Source organism: Bombina bombina, chromosome 6 (assembly GCF_027579735.1).
Source record: "Bombina bombina isolate aBomBom1 chromosome 6, aBomBom1.pri, whole genome shotgun sequence".
Taxonomy (NCBI): Eukaryota; Metazoa; Chordata; class Amphibia; order Anura; family Bombinatoridae; genus Bombina; species Bombina bombina.
This window is the reverse complement of record NC_069504.1, coordinates 593,876,670-593,901,540: the sequence shown is the minus strand read 5'-3', so window position 1 is coordinate 593,901,540 and position 24,871 is coordinate 593,876,670. Positions and strand designations below refer to the sequence as shown.

Sequence of the window (24,871 nt, the reverse complement as noted above, 5' to 3'; positions counted from 1 at the left end):
GTAAATTCACATTTTGTAGATTTTTAACAGCTATTTAGATGCATTTTGTTTATATTAGGTTTTATACATAATACAATTCCGATTAAACAGACATCATTCATTGCACTTTTGAAATACTTTTTTTATTGAGAACTATCCAGTATGAATTTATCTCTCCATCGCATATAGAAATATAGATTACGCCCCTTAGCAAGATACACATATGCCTTTAGCTCATCCAGTTGCAGACCTTGAAGGATTAGAGCAGTTTGCCTGGGTGGAGAACTTTAAATCATTGGGTGCTTTGCGAAAAGGCATTACAACCTATAATTGAAATTCACAGAAGCAAAAATGTTTTTGTTAAAATGTATTAATGCAAGAGTATTAAATGTTAAAATTTGCTTAACCTGCTAGGCCTCATGGACATGCATCTGCTTTCCACATATGCTCCAAGGTCACACAATATTTTACTAATGGTGCTCAGAGCATGTATGAGATGTAAATCCAGGTGCAGGCAATTTGCAGACGATCTGCAGAAAATCATATAAGTTTTTTAAATATTTTCCTTTAAGCACTGATAACGTAATAGCGCAGCAACGTAGGGAATCCTCTGTTATAAGGCACTCAAAGAGAATAGAAATCCTTATGTATGTGGGATATATACTGTATGTAGGATGAAGACACTTCCTGCTAGACTCAGTTCCATTACACTTAAGTTTGTAGGGACCACAGACAATACATACATAAAAGAAGGATCATTCTTAAGCTACACATAGTCAGTTACTTAGATTATATTCTGAATGAATCCTTTTGAGTTTCTAGTCTCCAAATTCAGAATCCAGAATTTCTCGTTTAGAAAGGTGCTTAGGTTTGTCTGGACTTCCGGGAGAGGCTCTGACTTATTCTATAACTGACTAGTGTCCTGAAAATATTAATTGATAAAATGCCTTGCCAATGATGAACAAGGTACATTTGATGCAATATTAGTCAGTTGCTCATACACCTATTTTCTGACCTCTCTTGTAGCACGCCCTGCATTGTCTATCTGACATAATTTGCATGTTATTAAATATACCACAGAGATAGAGGCTGCATTCTTGCAAGTAAATGTTCTTCAATCTGTTAAAACTCACAAACTCAGTACCTTGAAAACCCACACCTATAAGTACCTTTGTATCTATGATTTACAAGTGCTATTCAAGTATGTTTCTTCCTTAAAATTATAAAAAATAATACATTCATGATTATATACCTTTATCAGAGACTTTAGTCTTGCTGCTTAATATTTTTCCTTTCTAGAGATTAACTTTTCTCCCCAAATTCTAGATCATAAATGCAGACAAGAGATTACTTTATATAAATTATATTATTATTACATTTACTGTATATTGATGCTAAAATAGTTGTCCAATTTGTATTATTTCTATTAAAATCGTATTTATTTCCTATGGCACGGAGAGTCCAGGATTTCATTTCTATTACTAGTGGGAATTCAACTCCTGGCCAACAGGAGGAGGCAAAGAGCACCCCAGAAGAGCTGTTAAGTGTCACTTCCCTTACCCATAATCCCCAGTCATTCTCTTTGCCTCTGTCAAGGGAGGTGCGAAGATGGTGTCTGAATATATTTAATCCTTTAATGGGTACTTTTCCCTTCAAGCAAGGATTGGGACTCTTCTGTGTCCATGTCAATCGCTTTAGTAAGAGTAATGGTGGATTTTAGCATTTAGAAGATGGTGAGGTAGTCCTTGCTCAACTTCTAACATCTGTGCTACCCCTATATAGAAAACCAGGATTGGTTACTCTGTTTTTGCCTTTTCTACAGGTCAATGTCAGAGGTGGATTACTCTGTCACACCTAAGAAGCTGTTCCTGTTCGGCAGCTGGATCCACAGGTAAGTGTGTTTCCCTTCTAGGTTAGAAGGTTATAGCACTATGGAGGTCTATCCTCAGTGGATTTTTTATTCAAAATTATTTCATGTGGGGGATATAATAATGTGACTTTACTATCTCTGTGAGATATATGTATTTAATATGGACAGCTTGGGGGCACTGCAACTGCTTAGGGGTTAAAGATCTGTTATTCCATGTAACTGCAGCTTCAGTTACTTCAGTTAACGGGCAGGCTTGAGTGTGGAATAGAAGCTTTTATATTTCCTAGTCTTGAGAGTGGTAAAGGAGACAATATCCTCCTTTTTTATAATGTTTATTAAGGACTCGGTTCTGAAGGTTTTTATTATTATAACAGCGCAGTGTACTTTGCGCGCTTTCTTTCCTGTGGCACAACTTTATAATGTATTTTTCATTTTTTTTATCAAGGATCCTATGGTTAAAAAGCTGGAAGCCTTCAAAAAGATTTACATTCATCAGGGTTTTTTATGTCTTCCAGTGGCAAGTTTTGGAATAATTGCGGGTGCACATCTTACTGGTGCATCTCCTTGTCTGATCTAATTTCAGAGGAAACTACTTTAGAGGTTCTAAAGCTGGCTATTTCTTTTATCTGTGAGGCCAGCATGCTAGTGATTAGACTGGGAGCCAAAGTTTCGAACTTTGCGGTTCTAGCTCACAGAGCACTTGGGCTACAGTCTTGGCAGATGTTACACCCAATTTCAATCTTCTGTCCTCGGTCCTTATCCTTTAAGAGCAAGACTTTATTTGGACCTGGTCTGGCCGCAATCATTTCCAAAAATACTGGGGGAAAGGGATTTCCTTCTTCAGGACGTAAGGGTCTTTATTTTCCTCTTCCAAGCCGGAGCAATCCAGGACTTCATGAAGATCCGGTCAACATTGAAATATAGGGAAGTAATCCTAAAAACCTTCCTCTGAATTTAAGTCAGCATGAAGGGGCCACCCCCGATCCATTTATAAATCAACTAGGGGGCAGGTTTTCCTTCTTTCCACAGGCTTGGATTCCAGATGTTACAGATTCTTGGGCTGTGGAACTAGTTTCCCAGGGATACAGGATAGGATTCAAGTCTTGCCAACTCAGGGGCATAATTATACTGTTAAGGTTATCTGCAAACCAGGTGAAGAGAGAGTCCTTCTTAAACTGCCTAGAGGACCTATTTTCATGAATCTCTGTTCATGTAGATTTTCCTGACGGATGTCAGAAAATCCATTATTCTTGCTTCTGTCTTTTTCTTCAGTCCTCTAATTGTCCATCAGTGGCTCTGTGTATGGAAGTGATTGGTCTAATTGTTGCTTCCTTGGACATTATTCCTTTTGTCCGTTTCCATCTGAGACGGCTATAGTTTTGCATGCTCAGACAATGAAACGGAGACCACTCAGATCTCTCTCAGAGGATAGTTCTAGTCTCCCTAAGAGAGACTCTCTATATTGTTGGATTTCTCAGGACCATCTATTTCAGGGTTCATGCTTCTTGAGATCATCTTGGCAGTTTTTGACCACAGATAGCAGCCTGTTGGTCTGGGAAGCAGTTTGGGTTTCCTTAAAGACTCAGGGTCTTTGGACTCAAGAGAGTCTTCAATCCCAATATCCATTTTAGTTTTGAGAGCAACCTTCACTGTTCTCTCTACTTGGACTCAACTAGGTTCGGTCCGTTTTATCTGATTTCAGTCGGACTTCTTCTCTCGTGGCATATGTTATCCACCAGGGAGGATCTCTGCATTCCTCAGACATGAAGGAAGTGACTCACTTTCTTTAGTGAGTGGAGTCTCACGATTGTCTCCTTTCTGCTATCCACATCCCAGGGGTGGTCAACTGGGAAGAGGATTTCTGAGCAGACAGACTTTTTATCCGGGGAGTGGGCTCTCCATCCGGAAATATTCTCAATGATATCCCTCAATTGGAGTGTTTTGGAGTTGGTTCTGATAGTGTCTCGTTTAAACGCCAAGCTTCCAAGGTACAGGACAAGATCAAGAGATCCTCAAACAGTTCTGATCAACGCTCTGGTGATACCTTGGTACTTCGATCTAGCATACCTGTTTCCTCCATTTGCTCTCCTTCCTTGAGTAATAGCTTGTATCATTCAGGAAAGGGTGTCTGTGATTCGAATAGCTCCTGCCTGGCCTCGCAGGATCTGGTTTACGGATCTGGTGAGATGTCATCTCTTTTTCATTGGAGGTTTCCTCTGAGGAGGAAGCTTCTTCAGGGTCCCTTCCTCTATCCAAATCTAGACTCTCTGAAGCTGAATGCTTGGAGATTGATCCCCTATTTTGACTAGGTGTGTTTTTTCTGAAAAGGTCATTAATAAGATGCTTCAGACTTGTAATACTATTTCTCGTAAGATTTACCATAAGGTATGGCGTAAATGCCTTTATTGGTGCGAATCAATTGTTTTTTCTTGGAGTCAGGTGCGGATCTTTTGCATTTTATCTTTTCTTCAGGATGGTCTAGAGAAAGGTTTGTTAGTCAGTACTCTGAAAGGTCAGATTTCTGTAATGTCCTTTTACTCAAACGTTTAACAGATCTGCCAGATGTGCTATCATTTGTTCAGGCCTATCTGCCAGATGTGCTATCATTTGTTCAGGCCTTGGTCAAATTCAGGCCTGTTTTTATTCCTGTTGCTCCTCCATGGAGTCTTAGCCTTTTCCTTAGAGTTTAATAGCAGGTTCTGTTTGAGCCTATGCATTCAGTTGATTTTCAATTGTTATCTTGAAATGTTTTGTTTCTCTTTGCTTTTTCTTCTTCTCGCAAAGTTTCCAAGCTTTTGGCTCTGCAGTGTGTTACCCCTTACCTTACTTTTCATGCAGATAAGGCAGTTCTTCTTACTAAGTTGGAAGTTCTTCCCAAGGTAGTATTGGATAGCAATATCAATCAGGAAATTATTGTTCCTTTCTTTTGTCCTAATCCTTCTTCTCAGAGGGAACACCTGTTGTATAACCTGGGTGTTGTGCATGCTCTAAGATTTTTCTTTCAAGCATCTAAAGATTTATTCTTTAATATATTGTACTGTTCGTTGTTTTCTCTTATAAGATGATGGCTCTTTCCTCAAGGGCTTCAGGGATTTTTTAAAAATGAAGCTTCTGTGGAACAAATTTGCTAGGCGACCACATGGACCACATTGCATTCCTTTTTCCAAATTCTACAATTTTTTTTATTTATTTTGCCTCTGCTGAGGCTTTCTTTGGGAGAAAAGTTCTTCAAGTGGTGGTGCCTTTTGTTTAGGTCCGCCTGTCTTGTTCTCCCTCCCTTTCATTCTGTGTCCTCTAGCTTGGATATTGGTTCCAAATAGTAATTTGAAAGAAATCGTGGACTCTCCATGCCATAGGAAAGAAACCAAAATTTATGTTTGCCTGATAAATGTATTTATTTCCGGGCATGGAGAGTCCATGACCTGCCCTTATTTAAATTTAAGATGGCAGTTCTTTGGTACAAACCTCAGGCACCTCTATACCCTTGTGTTATCTTCTTTTTCCATTTTCCTTTGGCCGATTGACTGGAGATTATGGGTAAGGGAAGTGACACTTAACAGCTCTGCTGGGGTGCTCTTTGCCTCCTCCTGCTGGCCAGGAGTTGAATTCTCACTAGTAATTGGAATGAAATTGTGGACTCTCCATGCCCGGAAATAAATACATTTATCAGGTAAGCATACATTTTTTGTTATTTCAATCCTGCTCAGTTACCTGCGCTCTGGCCGCCTCACTGTAAAAATTTCTCTACAGTCAATTTGACTGACATATGATTCATCCAATAGGGGATGCACCATACTCCCTATGTAAAATAGTATCCATACGCTCCCGTGGTTGTACTTAGAAGCCGCATCAGACCAATGTTCCACTGAGCAAGTGCTCACTGTTTACTGTAAGCTGCGTTAGGATCGTAGCTAAGACTGCACTTGCGCAGTGAAACTTATGCCCGATGCGGCTTCTAAGTACAAACATGGGAGCGTGTGGATACTATTTTACTTGTATCCGCTATTGGAAGAACCATACGTCTGTCAAATTGACAGTAGAGACATTTTCATAGTGAGGTGACTGGGGAGCACATGTAACGGAGCAGAATTGAAAAATACGTTTCAAACAATGCAAATAAATAAGAGAAATATTGCAAATTAGACAATTATTCTGGCATCAATATATATGTACTAATATCATTTATATAATCTCATCTATGGGAATTTACCAACCCTGTAAAGATATATGAAACCCAACATTTTTCTTTCATGATTCAGATGCATTCGATTTTAAACAACTTGCTAATTTACTTTTATTATAAATTTTTCTTCATTCTCTCTGTATTTTTGATTGAAAAGCAGGGATGTAAGCTCCAGAGCCGGCCCATTTCTGGAGGACTACATGGCAGCAGTTTTGCAAGAATATTATCCATTTGAAAGGGAACTAGATGGCAGCACTATTTCCTGCCATAGAGTGCTACAGATGCCTACCTAGGTATCTCTTCAGCAAAGAATATCAAGAGAACAAAGCAAATTTGACAAGTATATTAAAAAAAAAATTTAAATGGTATGTTCTTTCTGAATCACAGAAGAAAATTTTTGGGTTTCATATCCCTTTAACCAAATCTCCCTAGTAGTAGAACTGTTTTTGGAAATCTAGGAAGCCTTGATTTCAGATGTTTGGTTCCTGGATAAAGTTTCCAATTCAAATAGATCTTGGCTGTAGACACTGGGGCATATTTATTAAAGGTCTTGCGGACCTGATACGACAGTGCGGATCAGGTCTGCAAGACCTCGCTGAATGTGGAGAGCAATACGCTCTCCGCATTTAACATTGCACCAGCAGCTAATCGTCTGCCAGCAGGGAGGTGTCATTCAACACGATCGTACTCGATCGGGTTGATTTCCGGAGATTCCTGTCCGCCTGCTCTGATGAGTGTTGATTATCTGATTGGTTAGTGATTGGTGAGTGTTGATTATCTGATTGGTTAGTGGCACAGTTGCATAGTTACAACATCCTTAGACTAATATCTTGTTTGGGATATCTTTTCTTTGCAGCCACATGAGATTCTATTGGATTTAATGGCTCTATGTTATATGTTGAAAGTTATAATGAAAGGTCTGGTGCTATAATGATCCAGGCCTCCACTTTAACCGTTTTTACCTGAATTAGATGTGCTCTGAAGCTGTTGATACAGGAGAAGGCACTTTTTATTTATTCTAATAAAACACATAAATATATGTTACAAGTACATTAGGGTTAATAGTAGGTGTTAGGAAAACATGTTAATGTCAACAATTCAAGTTACCTAGCAAATACGTTTTACTCTCCTAGAGAAAATGAGCTGTGCTTACATTGCAAATGAAGAGCAATCAAGCTGCAAAGGAGCATAGCCGATGCATTCTGTAGAGCAATCAATCCCTTGTCAGGGATGCAGGGAACATCCTGCACTGCCAGAATATTGTTTGTCTCCTTTCTAACGGTCATGCAAGATATTGTTTTAGCAAATATTTAACTTGCATTTTTTTATGCAGTTTATAATTTGGCAAAAATGTGTTGCTTTGATCCTTGTTTTATTTCGTTTTCTCCACCTCCTCAATTTGGCAGTGCTTCAAAAAAGTAGTGGGACAAGGTTTATTCAATTCACAGTTATACTCTTTTAGTTTTGGTATTGTGGTTTTTTTTCTTCTTTATTTTAAACCAGCCCATTAACTCACTGTTCCACATTTTAGTTAAACTGCATCTTGGGTCAAATACCTTTATTCTGTATATCACATTTTGCATTGTAAAGTTTTGGTATGTGATTTACAGAATTCTGTATTAAAGCTTGTAAAAAAAAAAAAAAAAAGGGAATGGGCTTCATCATCCTGAAGATTTTTGTTTCTTCATAGATATATTTTCTTTCATAAGATGATGAGAGTCCATGAGCCATCCCATGTTGGATTAAACTCCAGTCCACTAGGAGGAGGCAAAAACACCCAACATAAAGCATCTTTTAATCTCTTCCACTCCGTCGTTTTTTTACCTGCAGCAAGAAGTGAGTGAATTCAGAAGTACTGATCTACACGTCATTGAGAAGGGTTCTCTATTTAATCTGAAACCCTTTTCTTTTAAAAAGTGCCTATGAAATACAGAGCAAATGTTTGAAGGCTCTCTTAAACTGTGCATCGTGAGCTTCATATAGCTTATCTCCACAATATAGCCTCATGTCCGCTTCTTCACAAGCAGGATGATTGACACACACCAGAGCAGGTGATGAATACGATCTCTCTGCATTCTGGGGAAATGGTGCCTCTTCGGTCATCTGATTGCCGATATGAGATCTGCCATCAATCCTTTGAGGGATTAAGTTAGTAGTGTCCTTATGGAGTACCGAGTCCTGGATTAATGGATACAGTAGTCTTTGTAAGCTCAGTTTCAACTTTTGAAAGTGTAGGTCCATGCATCCAGTGCCACCATGTTAGTGCTGTTATTTCAGCGCTCCAGCCAGATCACAAAATATTGTTTCCCAAGTAATTTATTAGTGTTATGCTTCAGGTTTTGAAAAGTGGTGGCAGTCAAATTGCGACTGGGGGGGGGGGGGCAGTTAGAGATATCGGTGGAGGCCTCACATAGATTTCTGTAATGGTCCAGAATAGGGCACTCTACTAGGTCACCAGACTGTGCAGCTTGACGTCCCATTTCTGAATATATGAAAGTCTTTAGTAATGATTAGTCACTCAACCTGTGATAATCAGGGTGGGCTACGGAGCTCCTAGTTTTGCATCCATAGTCAGCTGTGGCCCGGACACACTCCTTTAGTGGACTAGAGGTTAATCCCACATGTGATTACTCGTGGACTCTCATGAAAAAAATTATCAGGTAAGCATACATTTTGTTTTTGTGAAAATTTTCCAAAGTTGGAGAAACCCTGTTGCAGACTTGTAAATCTGCCCCATCTAAAATAGAAATATAGATTTTGATGGCAGATAAGAACCAAACGAGCTCTAAGGTTTATACTATAAAGTTAAATCTTAATTCATATTAGGGTAGGATTTGCTATTCTGGTAATTGACATATACTCTGGAGATTCTGATTTTTGAGATTATGGATATTTTTCCCCAGATTAGCATAATTCTGGATTTTGTTATTAGCTTTCTGAAAGTTCATCCTTTTTCATAATTGTTTCCCCAATTATTATTTCTTCAGGTGTTGGAAACCCTTTCTCTTGTTTTTTTAGACACATCATTTCTTCTCTGTTTTACAGAATTTGCAGTATTAGCCTTTTGTAATTACATACATGATTTGTTTCTGATTTCTAAGACACTTTTCTTGTTTTAAAATGAAGGCTTGTTATTTATAAGTTTACTGTGGTTTTTAGGCAATCCCTATTTCTCTTGTAAGATGTATCGAGTCCACAGATTCATCCATACTTGTGGGATATTCTCCTTCCTAACAGGAAGTGGCAAAGAGAGCACCCACAGCAGAGCTGTCTATATAGCTCCTCCCTGAGCTCCGCCCCCCAGTCATTCTCTTTGCCTGCTTAACTGCTAGGAAGGGTAAAGTGAGTGTGGTGACAAAAATGTTAGTTTTTATTTTCTCAAGCAAAAGTTTGTTATTTTAAATAGTACCGGTGTGTACTATATACTCTCTGGCAGAAAAGGGATGAAGATTTCTGCACGGAGGATAATGATCTTAGCACTTTGTAACTAAGATCCACTGCTGTTCTTACAAGGGCTGAAGAGTACAGGAAAACTTCAGTTGGGGGAACGGTTTGAAGGCTAAACTGCATTGAGGTATGTTCAGTCTATTTTTTTCTAGACAGACTGTGTTATTTCTAGAAAAGGCTGGCAATATCCCCATGAGGGAAGGGTAAGCTGTATTCAGAAATTTAGTAGGAATCCCAGCTTGCATAAAGGGCTCATTAGTTACTGGTGACACTGATAGAAAAAAAAAAAAAAGTTTTTGTTTTTATTGCAAATATAACCTTTAAGGGGTCATTGTGGCTTGTTTAAGGGTTATTAACCCACATGGCTAGTTTAAGAAACACTCTGTTGTGTTTCTTTTAGGCCTCATAACATCGAGTGAGGTGGGAGGGGCCTATTTTCACGCCTCAGTTGCGCAGTTTCTTTTCCTCAGAGACATTCAGCTGCTTCTCCAGAGGTTCCTACTGTGTTTGAGGGCTGTAAAGAAGTTTTTTCCCCACAAATCGTTCCTAAAGGGCAGGTAGGCGCCACAGCAGAGCTGTGGCAGGGTGCTGAACATTTTTTTACCAGTTTTGACGTTTTGTCAATCCGTTTTTTACATTAAGGGGTTAATTGTTTATTTGCATAGTTGTGCAAAGTTACTAAGGCATTATGATGCTACTGTAAACATTTCGTTGAGTTTACTGCTTTTTTACACTGTTTTGCAGAGTTTGTGCAGCTTTTTTTCTCTTAAAGGCACAGTACCGTTTTTTTCTAAGTGTTATTTGCTTTGATTAAAGTGTTTTCCAAGCTAGCTTGTTACATTACTAGCCTGTTTAACATGTCTGACACCAAGGAAAATCCTTGTTCAATGTGTTTAGAAGCCATTGTGGAACCCCCTCTTAGAATGTGTCCCAATTGCACTGATATGTCTATAAATTATAAAGAGCATATTTTAGCACTTAAAAATATTGCAATAGATGATTTTCAGACAGAAGGAAATGAGGGTTTAACATCTAGTTCTCCCCAAGTGTCACAACCAGCCCGCACAAGTGACGCCTAGTACCTCTAGTGCGTCAAATTCATTTACTTTACAAGACATGGCCACAGTTATGAATACAACCCTCACAGAGGTTTTATCCAAACTGCCTGGTTTACAAGGAAAGCGTGACAGCTCTGGGTTAAGAACAAATGCTGAGCCGTCTGACGCTTTAGTAGCCGTATCCGATATACCCTCACAATGTTCTGAAGTAGGGGTAAGGGATTGTTATCTGAGGGATAAATTTCTGATTCAGGAAAGACGCTCCCTCAAACAGATTCTGATATGACGGCCTTTAAATTTAAGCTTGAACACCTCCGCTTATTGCTCAGGGAGGTATTAGCGACTCTAGATAATTGTCACCCTATAGTGGTCCCAGAGAAATTGTGTAAAATGGACAAATACTTAGAGGTTCCTGTTTACACTGATGTTTTTCCAGTCCCTAAGAGGATTGTGAATATTGTTACTAAGGAGTGGGATAGACCAGGTATTCCGTTCGCTCCCCCCTCCTGTTTTTAAGAAAATGTTTCCCATATCTGACACCATGCGGGACTCGTGGCAGACAGTTCTTAAGGTGGAGGGAGCTATTTCTACTCTGGCTAAGCGTACAATTATACCTTTCGAAGACATTTGTGCTTTCAAAGATCCTATGGATAAAAAATTAGAGGATCTCCTGAAATTTTTTTTTGTTCATCAAGGTTTTCTTCTCCAACCTATTGCGTGCATTGTTCCTGTAACTACTGCAGCTGCTTTCTGGTTCGAGGCTTTAGAAGAGGCTCTTCAGATGGAGATTCCATTAGAGGATATTATGGACAGAATTAAGGCCCTTAAGTTGGCTAATTCTTTCATTACAGATGCTGCTTTCCAACTGGCTAAATTAGCGGCAAATAATTCAGGTTTTGCCATTTTAGCATGCAGGGCGTTATGGCTTAAGTCCTGGTCTGCTGATGTGTCATCAAAATCTAAACTTTTGAACATCCCTTTCAAAGGAAAGACCCTATTTGGGCCTGAACTGAAAGAGATTATTTCAGACATCACTGGAGTGAAAGTTCATGCCCTCCCTCTGGATAGAACAAATAAAATGAGGACCAAACAAAATAATTTTCATTCCTTTCGGAACTTCAAGAGTGGTCCCGCTTCAGCTTCCCCTTCTGCAAAGCAAGAGGGGAATTTTGCCTAATCCAAGTCTGTCTGGAGACCTAACCAGGCTTGGAACAAGGGTAAACAGGCCAAGAAGCCTGCAGCTTCCTCTAAGACAGCATGAAGGGGTAGCCCCCGATCCGGGACCGGATCTAGTAGGGGGCAGACTCTCTCTCTTCACTCAGGCTTGGGCAAGAGATATTCACGATTCCTGGGCCTTAGAAATTGTGTCCCAGGGATATCTTCTGGACTTCAAAGACTCTCCCCCAAGGGGGAGATTTCACATTTCTCAATTGTCTGCAAACCAGACAAAGAGAGAGGCGTTCTTATGCTGTGTAGAAGACATACATACCATGGGAGTAATCCACCCAGTTCCAAAAGCGGAACAAGGGCTAGGGTTTTACTCAAACCTGTTTGTGGTTCCCAAAAAAAGAGGGAACTTTCAGACCAATCTTGGATCTCAAAATTCTAAACAAATTCCTCAGAGTACCATCATTCAAGATGGAGACTATTCGGACTATTCTACCGTTGATCAAGGAGGGTCAATATATGACTACCGTGGACTTAAAGGATGCGTATCTACACATCTCTATTCACAGAGATCATCATCAATTCCTCAGATTCGCCTTTCTGGACAGGCATTACCAGTTCGTGGCCCTTCCCTTCGGGTTGGCCACGGCTCCCGGAATTTTCACAAAGGTGCTAGGGTCCCTTTTGGCGGGTCTAAGACTGCGGGGCATAGCAGTGGCGCCTTATCTAGACGACATCTTGATTCAGGCGTCGACTTTCCAGCTAGCCAAGTCTCACTCGGACATCGTGTTGGCTTTTCTGAGATCTCACGGGTGGAAGGTGAACATAAAAAAGAGTTCTCTCTTCCCTCTCACAAGAGTTTCCTTCCTAGGGACTCTCATAGACTCGGTAGAAATGAAAATATTTCTGACGGAGGTCAGAAAATCAAAACTCTTAACCACTTGCCGAGCTCTTCATTCCATTCCTCAGCCATCAGTGGCTCAATGTATGGAGGTAATCAGACTCATGGTAGCGGCAATGGACATAGTTCCTTTTGCCCGCCTACACCTCAGACCACTGCAACTATGCATGCTCAAACAGTGGAATGGGGATTATGCAAATTTATCTCCTCAACTGCATCTGGACCAAGAGACCAGAGATTCTCTTCTCTGGTGGTTGTCTCAGGACCACCTGTCTCAGGGAATGTGTTTCCTCAGGCCAGAGTGGCTCATAGTAACGACAGATGCCAGCCTGCTAGGCTGGGGTGCTGTCTGGAACTCCCTGAAAGCACAGGACTTATGGTCTCGGGAGGAAACTCCTACTCCCGATAAACATTCTAGAACTGAGAGCGATATTCAATGTGCTCCAGGCGTGGCCTCAGCTAGCTGCGGCCAAATTCATCAGATTTCAGTCGGACAACATCACAACTGTTGCTTATATCAATCATCAAGGAGGAACACAGAGTTCTCTAGCGATGATGGAGGTAACCAAAATAATCCGATGGGCGGAGGATCACTCTTGCCATCTCTCAGCAATCCATATCCCAGGGGTAGAGAACTGGGAGGCGGATTTCCTAAGTCGTCAGACTTTTCATCCGGGGGAGTGGGAGCTCCATCCGGAGGTATTTGCCCAGATGACTCAGTTATGGGGCACACCAGAATTGGATCTGATGGCGTCCCGTCAGAATGCCAAACTTCCTTGTTACGGGTCCAGGTCCCAGGATCCCCAGGCGGCATTGATAGATGCTCTAGCAGTGCCCTGGTCCTTCAATCTGGCCTATGTATTTCCACCGTTTCCTCTCCTCCCACGTCTGGTTGCCAGAATCAAGCAGGAGAGCTTCAGTGATTCTGATAGCGCCTGCGTGGCCACGCAGGACTTGGTATGCAGACCTAGTGGACATGTCATCGGTTCCACCGTGGACTCTGCCAATGAGGCAGGACCTTCTAATCCAAGGTCCATTCACGCATCCAAATCTAATTTCTCTGCGTCTGACTGCTTGGAGATTGAACGCCTGATTCTATCAAAGCGTGGTTTCTCTGAGTCGGTCATTGATACCCTGATTCAAGCTAGAAAGTCTGTCACCAGGAAGATCTATCATAAGATTTGGCGCAAATATTTTTATTGGTGTGAATCCAAGGGTTACTCATGGAGTAAGATTACGATTCCTAGAATATTGTCGTTTCTCCAAGAAGGATTGGAGAAGGGATTATCAGCTAGTTCCTTAAAAGGACAAATATCTGCTTTGTCTATTCTTTTACACAAACGTCTGGCAGATGTCCCAGACGTTCAAGCGTTTAGTCAGGCCTTGGTCAGGATCAAGCCTGTATTTAAACCTGTTGCTCCACCATTGAGCCTAAACTTAGTTCTTAAAGTTCTTCAAGGGGTTCCGTTTGAACCTATGCATTCCATAGATATTAAGCTTCTATCTTGGAAAGTTTTGTTTTTAGTAGCTATCTCTTTGGCTCGAAGAGTTTCTGAGTTATCTGCTTTACAGTGTGATTCACCTTACCTTGTTTTCCATGCAGATAAGGTGGTTTTGCATACCAAACCTGGGTTTCTTACTAAGGTTGTTTCTAATAGGAATATCAATCAGGAGATTGTTGTTCCTTCACTGTGTCCTAATCCTTCATCAAAGAAGGAACGTTTGTTGCACAATCTTGATGTGGTTCGTGCTTTAAAGTTCTACTTACAAGCAACTAAAGATTTCCGTCAAACATCTTCATTGTTTGTTGTTTATTCTGGAAAACGGAGAGGTCAAAAGGCTACGGCTACCTCTCTTTCCTTTTGGCTGAAAAGCATCATCCGTTTGGCTTATGAGACTGCTGGCCAGCAGCCTCCAGAAAGAATAACTGCTCATTCTACTAGAGCAGTGGCTTCCACATGGGCTTTTAAAAATGAGGCTTCTGTTGAACAGATTTGTAAGGCGGCGACTTGGTCTTCGCTTCATACTTTTTCCAAATTTTCCAAATTCGATACTTTTGCTCTTCGGAGGCTATTTTTGGGAGAAAGGTTCTACAAGCAGTGGTGCCTTCCGTTTAAGGTACCTGTCTTGTCCCTCCCTTCATCCGTGTCCTAAAGCTTTGGTATTGGTATCCCACAAGTATGGATGAATCCGTGGACTCGATACATCTTATAAGAGAAAAAAGAATTTATGCTTACCTGATAAATTTATTTCTCTTGTGATGTATCGAGTCCACGGCCCGCCCTGTTTATTTAAGACAAACAGTATATTTTTATTTAAAAAACTTCAGTCACCTCTGCACCCTATTGTTTCTCCTTTTTCTTCCTAGCCTTCGGTTGAATGACTGGGGGGCGGAGCTAAGGGAGGAGCTATATAGACAGCTCTGCTGTGGGTGCTCTCTTTGCCACTTCCTGTTAGGGAGGAGAATATCCCACAAGTATGGATGAATCCGTGGACTCGATACATCACAAGAGAAATAAATTTATCAGGTAAGCATAAATTATGTTTTTTTTCATGCTGTTTGATTCTATGAAAATGTATTATTGTTACATAATTCTAAAAAAAGCAAGCCAACTGTATATTTTATGCATCGATTTGCTAGAGCTTTTGAGTATTTCATTTTACCACTTGTTGATGGATTTGTAAAAGGGACATCTAGTGATTTTTATATAAAATGTTTAGTTATGCATAATTAAACAGCTTTGGGGTATACACTCTTAATTTGGCCCCATTTTCATGTAATTTAGCTATGAAAATTATGGATTTTCTAATATTTGAAATGCACCTTACTGATTTCTTAAGGTTTACCTTGCCTAATTTAAGTTAGCAGATAGCTGTAAACCAACGCTAACCAATGCTAACATTTCAACTGCAGACTCAAGCGGGGATTGGCATCCCCAAATAGGATAAGTGGAAGGTGGAATTTTACTATTGAAAACAATTGCAGCAAACAATGTTTGATTTGTTTTAAAAACATTGAGTCTTGGCAGATATGCTATTCTATAGTAAAGCAACGGAAATTACAAGGTCCCTTGCGTCCCTTTAATTTATCTTTATGGGTTAAAGGCATTTTTATAGTTATATACACTCAATTCATTTAATTTTGTTTTTGTAAGTTTTATATATATATATATATATATATATATATATATATATATGTGTGTGTATTTCATGTTTTTGTCTATAGGTTGCCGGATAATGTAACATTTGAAGAAGGAGCTCTGATAGAGCCTCTTTCTGTGGGAATTCATGCCTGTAGAAGAGCTGGAGTAACTCTTGGAAGCAAAGTCTTTATTTGTGGTGCAGGTAAGAAAAAATATGTAATTTTATATGTAATATATACTTTTTTTTACAATCCAATTAAGTAAAATGTTTTGCTTTGCAGGGCCTATTGGACTAGTTTCTCTTCTTGTTGCAAAGATGATGGGAGCATCACAAGTTCTGATTAGTGGTAAGTACTCTTGATTGGATCTGTGGATTCCAATTATTTTGATATTACTTTTTAACGTCATGTGACATGATTTATATTTTTATGTGCCCATGACTTCCCAAGAACTTTCAACTTATATTAGGTGTAAATTGGAATATGAGTAAAGTTGACTAAGAAGTATGGATAGGCAGTGTTACACAATTGGTGTCATTATAAAACTTCCATGGCTAAGTGCTTATGCTTAAAGAAAGACACTATAAGCAACCAGAACTCTTTTTTCAATATTATGATATTGTAGTTTTTTCTTATATTATGTATTTAACTACACAAACGATTGATGGATAACACATACAGTGCTGAAGATGGCATGATGACGTGGTTAAATCCTTATCATATGCTCTTTGACACATTGTGCTTGATGATATAAACCTCACAGAAAAGATGTGTTTTTTCTCTCCGGCCCTCGCAGGGGCTGCACTGGTGGAATGATCATAAAAAAAGGGAAGTCCCTGCGAGTGGCGAGATGGCTCCTATTGAAAGTAATGGAGCACTTTGCTCCATACAACAAAGTTAGCAGGGAGCAGTAGTAGTAGTTCTAGTAAAACAGCATGGAAATGAAATTTTGTAGCATGTAGAACTAATAATCTAGCAAGCTAGTACTGAGCGACTTAGCACAATGCATAAGATTAAGAACACAAAACCCTGGTGAGTATGTTTATTTTATAAATTGGTGAGAGTCCACAAGATAATTACATGTGGTATTAAACTACTGCCCACTAGGAGGAGACAAAAAACCCTACATTCCAGAGATTTAATACCTTCCACTATTCCAGAATCCCTCAGTCAAATTGTTGCCTACAGGATGGAGTGAGGTGAATTCTGAAGTGCTACACACCATTGATAGAGGTTCTGTAACTAATCTGAGAACTAATTCCCCCCTCAGAATGCCTATTAAGGACACAGGCAGGCAGTGAAAATCTCCCAGTGTGGAGATGCCACAGGACTTACACAGGTTTACAGTCTGCTGCTCCTTGTGTGATCCTTGGCATAGTGTTTGCACTTCCTCGGATGGGCCGTCTACTGAAAGTAGTCATCTGCAAGTAAGCACAGCAGGTGGAGGTGCTGACAGGCTATTAACATGAATGTGTTTTACTTGATTCACATAGCTTGGCAACATATCCACAAAAATAACCCACTTTATTAGAACAGATAGGCACATGTGGCCCTTTAAATAAAATTCTATATATTGGTACCCTGTTACATTAAGTATACTGCGACCAGGTTTAGAGCTCTTTGGTGCTACCAGAGACTTTAAACGCTCCTTTTTTTTCCAGCACTCGCTTTAAACAACGCTGGTATTACAAGTTTTCTGAATGGCTGTGTTAGCCTCAGAAAAGTGAGCGTTGAGCAAATTTAGCGCCACTTCTCACTGTAATACCAGCGTTGCTTGTTTGCACAATCTCCCCATAGGAAACAATGGGGCTGAGACGGCTGAAAAAAAACCTAACACCTGCAAAAAAGCAGCGTTCAGCTCTTAACGCATCCCCATTGTTTCCTATGGGAAATACTTTTAATGTCTACACCTAACACCCTAACATGAACCCCGAGTCTAAACACCCCTAATCTTACACTTATTAACCTCTAATCTGCCGCCCCCAACATCGTCGCCACCTGCATTATACTTTTAACCCCTAATCTGCCGCTCCGGACACCGCCGCTACCTACATTATCCCTATGAACCCCTAATCTGCCCCTAACATCGCCAACACCTACATTATATTTATTAACCCCTAATCTGCCGCCCCCAACGCCGCCACCTATCTACAATTAACCCCTAATCTGCCGCCCCCAACGTCGCCGCTACTATATTAAATGTATTAACACCTAAACCTAAGTCTAACCCTAACACCCTCCTAACTTAAATCTATTTTTAATAAATCTAAATAAAATTACTATAATTAAATAAATTATTCCTATTTAAAACTAAATACTTACCTATAAAATAAACCCTAATATAGCTACAATATAACTAATAGTTACATTGTAGCTATTTTAGGATTTATATTTATTTTACAGGCAACTTTGTATTTATTTTAACTAGGTACAATAGTTATTAAATAGTTAATAACTATTTAATAGCTACCTAGTTAAAATAATTGCAAAATTACCTGTAAAATAAATCCTAACCTAAGTTACAAATACACCTAACACTACACTATCAATAAATTAATTAAATTAACTACAATTGTCTAAAATAAAATGCAATTAAATAAACTAAACTATATTACAAAAACAAACAAACACTAAATTACAAAAAATAAAAAAAATATTACAAGAAGTTTAATCTAATTACACCTAAGTTAATCCCCCTAATAAAATAAAAAAGCCCCCTAAAATAATAAAATTCCCTATCCTAAACTAAATTACAAATAGCCCTTAAAAGGGCTTTTTGCGGGGCATTGCCCCAAAGTAATCAGCTCTTTTTCCAGCCCTTAAAAGTGCTTTTTGCGGGGCATTGCTCCAAAGTAATCAGCTCTTTTACCTGTAAAAAAAAGAAATACAATACCCCCCCAACAATACAACCCACCACCCACACACCCCTACTGTAAAACCCACCCGATCCCCCCTTAAAACACGCTCATTTTAAACAATGCTGGTATTACAAGTTTTCTGAATGGCTGCGTTAGCTTCAGAAAAGTGAGCGTTGAGCAAATGTAGCGCCACTTCTCACTGTAATACCAGCGTTGCTTACGGTAGCGGTAAGCTGGCTAAAACGTGCTCGTGCACGATCTCCCCATAGGAAACAATGGGGCTGATACGGCTGAAAAAAAAACTAACACCTGCAAAAAAGCAGCGTTCAGCTCTTAACGCAGCCCCATTGTTTCCTATGGGAAATACTTTTAATGTCTACACCTAACACCCTAACATGAACCCCGAGTCTAAACACCCCTAATCTTACACTTTTTAACCTCTAATCTGCCGCCCCCAACATCATCGCCACCTGCATTATACTATTAACCCCTAATCTGCCTCTCCGGACACCGCCGCCACCTACATTATCCCTATAAACCCCTAATCTGCTGCCCCTAACATCGCCGACACCTACATTATATTTATTAACCCCTAATCTGCCGCCCCCAACGTCGCCGCCACCTACCTACAATTATTAACCCCTAATCTGTCGCCCCTACTATATTAAATGTATTAACCCCTAAACCTAAGTCTAACCCTAACACCCCCCTAACCTAAATCTATTTTTAATAAATCTAAATATAATTACTATAATTAAATAAATTATTCCTATTTAAAACTAAATACTTACCTATAAAATAAACCATAAGATAGCTACAATATAACTAATAGTTACATTGTAGCTATTTTAGGATTTATATTTATTTTACAGGCAACGTTGTATTTATTTTAACTAGGTACAATAGTTATTAAATAGTTAATAACTATTAAATAGCTACCTAGTTAAAATAATTACAAAATTACCTGTAAAATAAATCCTAACCTAAGTTACAAATACACCTAACACTACACTATCAATAAATTAATTAAATAAATTAACTACAATTATCTAAAATAAAATACAATTAAATAAACTAAACTATATTACAAAAACAAACACTAAATTACAAAAAATAAAAAAATATTACAAGAAGTTTAATCTAATTACACCTAATGTAATCCCCCTAATAAAATAAAAAAGCCCCCCAAAATAATAAAATTCCCTATCCTAAACAAAATTACAAATAGCCCTTAAAAGGGCTTTTTGCAGGGCATTGCCCCAAAGTAATCAGCTCTTTTACCAGCCCTTAAAAGGGCTTTTCGCGGGGCATTGCCCAAAGTAATCAGCGCTTTTACCTGTAAAAAAAGAAATACAATACCCACCCCCAACATTACAACCCACCACCCACACACCCCTACTCTAAAACCCACCCGATCCCCCCTTAAAAAAAACTAACACTACCCCATTGAAGATCACCCTACCTTGAGCCGTGTTCACCCAGCTGGGCACCGATGGGGCAGAAGAGGACATCCGGACCGGCAGACATCTTCATCCAGGTGGCATTTTCTATCTTCATCCTTCCGGAGCGGAGCCATCTTCTATCCAGCCGAGGCTGAGCCATCCTCTTCAATCGAAGTCCTAACGAAGAATGAAGGTTCCTTTAAATGACGTCATCCAAGATGGCGTCCCTCGAATTCCGATTGGCTGATGGGATTCTATCAGCCATTCGGAATTAAGGTAGGAAAAATCCGATTGGTTGATTTAAACAGCCAATCGGATTGAAGTTCAATCCGATTGACTGATTGGATCAGCCAATAGAATTGACCTCGCATTCTGTTGGCTGGTCCAATCAGCCAATCGGATTGAACTTCAATCCGATTGGCTGATTAAATCAACCAATCAGATTTTTCCTACCTTAATTCCGATTGGCTGATAGAATCCTATCAGCCAATCGGAATTCGAGGGACGCCATCTTGGATGACATCATTTAAAGGAACCTTCATTCTTCGTTAGGAATTCGATTGATGAGGATGGCTCCGTGTCGGCTGGATAGAAGATGGCTCCGCTCCACTCCGGAAGGCTGAAGATAGAAGATGCCGCCTGGATGAAGATGTCTGCCGGTCCGGATGTCCTCTTCTGCCCCATCGGTGCCCGGCTGGGTGAACACGGCTCACGGTAGGGTGATCTTCAATGGAGTAGTGTTAGGTTTTTTTAAGGGGGGATCGGGTGGGTTTTAGAGTAGGGGTGTGTGGGTGGTGGGTTGTAATGTTGGGGGTGGGTATTGTATTTCTTTTTTTTACAGGTAAAAGAGCTGATTACTTTGGGGCAATGCCCCGCAAAAAGCCCTTTTAAGGGCTGGTAAAAGAGCTGATTACTTTGGGGCAATGCCCCGCAAAAGGCCCTTTTAAGGGCTATTTGTAATTTAGTTTAGGATAGGGAATTTTATTATTTTGGGGGGTTTTATTATTTTATTAGTGGGATTAGATTAGGTGTAATTAGATTAAACTTCTTGTAATATTTTTTTATTTTTTGTAATTTAGTGTTTGTTTTTTTGTAATATAGTTTAGTTTATTTAATTGTATTTTATTTTAGATAATTGTAGTTAATTTAATTAATTTATTGATAGTGTAGTGTTAGGTGTATTTGTAACTTAGGTTAGGATTTCTTTTAGAGGTAATTTTGTAATTATTTTAACTAGGTAGCTATTAAATAGTTATTAACTATTTAATAACTATTGTACCTAGTTAAAATAAATACAAAGTTGCCTGTAAAATAAATATAAATCCTAAAATAGCTACAATGTAACTATTAGTTATATTGTAGCTATCTTATGGTTTATTTTATAGGTAAGTATTTAGTTTTAAATAGGAATAATTTATTTAATTATAGTAATTTTATTTAGATTTATTAAAAATAGATTTAAGTTAGGGGGGTGTTAGGGTTAGACTTAGGTTTAGGGGTTAATAACTTTATTATAGTAGCGGCGATGTTGGGGGCGTCAGATTAGGGGTTAATAATTGTAGGTAGGTGGCGGCGATGTTAGGGGCGGCAGATTAGGGGTTAATAAAATTTATTATAGTGTTTGCGAGGCGGGAGTGCGGCGGTTTAGGGTTTAGTACATTTATTATAGTTGCGGCGATATCCAGTCGGCAGATTAGGGGTTAATAAGTGTAGGTAGGTGGCGGCGACGTGTGGGGGGCAGATTAGGGGTTAATAAATATAATGTAGGTGTCGGTGATGTTAGGGGCAGCAGATTAGGGGTTCATAGGTATAATGTAGGTGGCAGATTAGGGGTTAAATAATTTTATTATAGTGTTTGCGATGTGGGGGGGCCTCGGTTTAGAGGTTCATAGGTAGTTTATGGGTGTTAGTGTACTTTGTAGCACTGTAGTTAAGAGCTTTATGTTCCGGCGTTAGCCCATAAAACTCTTAACTACTGACTTTTATATGCGGTAGGAGTCTTGGAGGTAGAGGCTGTACCGCTCACTTCTTCCAAGACTTGTAATTCCAGCGTTAGGCAAATCCCTTAAAAAGATAGGATACGCAATTGACGTAAGGGGATTTGCGGTATGGAAAAGTCGCAGAAAAAAGTGAGCGGTACACCTGTACCTGCCTGACTCGTAATACCAGCGGGCGTTAAAAAGCAGCGTTAGGACCCCTTAACGCTGCTTTTTAAGGCTAACGCCAAACTCGTAATCTAGCCGAGAGACTTTAAACGGTCTTCGGTTCTACCAGACACTTTAGTCCTTAATCGTAGGGGACGTATCATACTCGGGCGTGGCCTAGATGCATATGCTATATAAAGAGGATGCATCAGCGGCGCGTTCACCCTTTCAAAAAGTCGGAAACGGAGAAACATGTTAGGGACTGTGAGAGGAGTCTTAGAAGCTCCTGTGTTTTAATTGCCTTAGACAATTCCTACTGTAGTGTTTATATGTGCTAACTGTAAGCTGTTAAGTGTTGCTATGTTTTTGTAACATAATGCTCTGGACAGGTTATATCCAACTTGTGTTTGTATTGTACACAATATAGAGGTATCATTTATATTTCAACCACTACTATTTCACTCCCCAATCGTTACTTATATGATAACTTTGTAGCGTTTACACTGTAACCCTTAGTTGCTTTTATAAGTATAGATCAGCTACTGTCAATGTAGGAGTCAACCTGTTACTTACCATTTTTCTATACTACCTAATTATGCACTTAACCGCTGCAGCTTTACTCTATTAGATCTTGTAACTTTCTAAAGATCACAGCAAAGCAGCTAGCTACTTTTTACTTGCTGTAGTAGAAATCATTTACTACAGGATGGAATTATTACAACGCTAACATCCTTATTCACCCTTTGTTACGATTAGGTTTATCATATCATAAGACCCTCATGGTGACAGGAGACACTACATAATAAGCGGATATTAGGTGAAAAACAACAATATAAGACAATATATTGTGTTTGAGGTGCGCCAAATGTCCCCCTCCCCAAATTAGGCAGAATACAAATTGACGCAAAATACAAGCAGAAAAAACAACACATACAATCTGTCAAATACTCATATGAGCAATGAAATAAAGAAAATATAAAAGTGAAAAAGTCCACAAATGACCCTGCAACAACAAAACGATATGTAACAGGCAGACAGCTCTCTCGACAAAGATGGATCAGATGATATCAAGTCCAATAAGACAAAAAGAAGAGGCGCCCTTGCGGGTATTACCTTAATGTCACTTATTCCACTGACTATAGGATACAATCTACTCTGGTACAGCTATCTTAATAACCCCTATTCGGAGTATAATTGTTATTAGGTTATTCAGTAACTTGTTTTCCATATATTTATTTATAAGTCATAACCTGTAAATGCACTTAACTCTGTGGAATTAACGTGACTTTCACTTCATTTCCCTCAAGTTATTATCTTGAACACAATTGTGACACAGTTTCCTGCAGGACTTTTACCTATATATGCATAATAAATGCTAGTGGCTCTGATTCATTGAGACTACATATATTGCCTAAGTGTTCTTTTATTAGTTGCAAATTCCTAATTTTAAATTTTATTAAAAGTTAAGTTTTATTTATTTATAATAAACACAGACTCCAGAGTGCTATACAGTGTATTCTTCAGAGGGGGTTCTTATCTCTCTCTTTTTTCTTCACATTGAGTCTAATACACAGCACCTACACCCTTTCAATTCTGCTAAGCAGTTAAATACTGGGATCAAGAGTTGGTAGTAGTAATCAAGTAGTGCCATTGGTTTCAGTTTTCTTAATCATGTTCCTTAACTATCGCTTGTGAAATTGAGTTGAAACCGAGTATACAGGTTTAATCTATAGATCATGTAGGCTCCTCCTATTGCAGCTTGCTCATATGGATATTATGTGCAAAAGATGCAGATAAATGCAACTGATAGAGGAGCCTCATGGCCTAAGTCATGGTATGCAAGTATAACTTCGAAGAGCACACTGTTGTAACCTCCTTTTCAGGGCATTGCCCTATTTGGTCCAGGACTTAATGCTACTATGTGAAAAAGTTACTGGTGATGAGAGAGGGTGCTACCACAAGACTAAAGGTCCAAAGGTAAGAATTAGGCTTTAATTACCTTTTTTTTTCCATTCTTCTGGCAATCTTAATGTCAAGAGTCTTAACTCCACAACCTAGTGATTAGGTTTACCCCAGACTTCATGTAGGCCTAAGTCATCTGGGTCCTTAACCAAGAAGGTCTACTCCCACTGTATAGTCTTCATGAAGATGGGCCATCCACTACAATTACTGACTAACTTGGGTTTATTATAAATTCTGACTTTCTTGGTGCATGAAAAGGTCTTAAGATCCATTGTTGTTAGAGTTGTATTAATCCAGGCTTCTCAAGGACTCCCAATTTTGGCAGTATTGCTTGAGATCCATAAGGCCAGGGCTCTTTGGCAATTTACTATAGAGGACTTAACGGTAACTAACTAACTAAACGCCATGATCCCCTAATAGAAAAGAGTCAGGGGTTCTACTCCAACCTTTTGTAATCACAAACAAGCAGGGTACCACCTTCTTATTCAGGAAATATAAAATCAATCAACTAGATTTAGAGTTTGTCGTTAGCCGTCAAAACCAGCGTTAGAGGCTCCTAACGCTGGTTTTGGGCTACTGCTGGTATTTAGAGTCAGTCATGAAAGGGTCTAACGCTCACTTTCCAGCCGCAACTTTTCCATACCGCAGATCCCCCTACGCCATTTGCGTATCCTATCTTTTCAATGGGATCTTTCTAACGCCGGTATTTAGAGTCTTG

General features: G+C 39.4%; 1 protein-coding gene across 2 annotated transcripts in view; it reads left to right on the top strand.

Moving 5' to 3' along the window:
- SORD (sorbitol dehydrogenase) overlaps positions 1 to 24,871 on the top strand; it is a 279,871-nt gene that overhangs the window by 111,454 nt on the left and 143,546 nt on the right. For both annotated transcript variants that reach the window (XM_053717573.1, XM_053717574.1), the window contains 2 exons: positions 15,832 to 15,950; positions 16,030 to 16,095. In XM_053717573.1, coding sequence (XP_053573548.1) covers positions 15,832 to 15,950; positions 16,030 to 16,095 — 185 coding nt within the window. The remainder of the gene's footprint in view (positions 1 to 15,831; positions 15,951 to 16,029; positions 16,096 to 24,871) is intronic.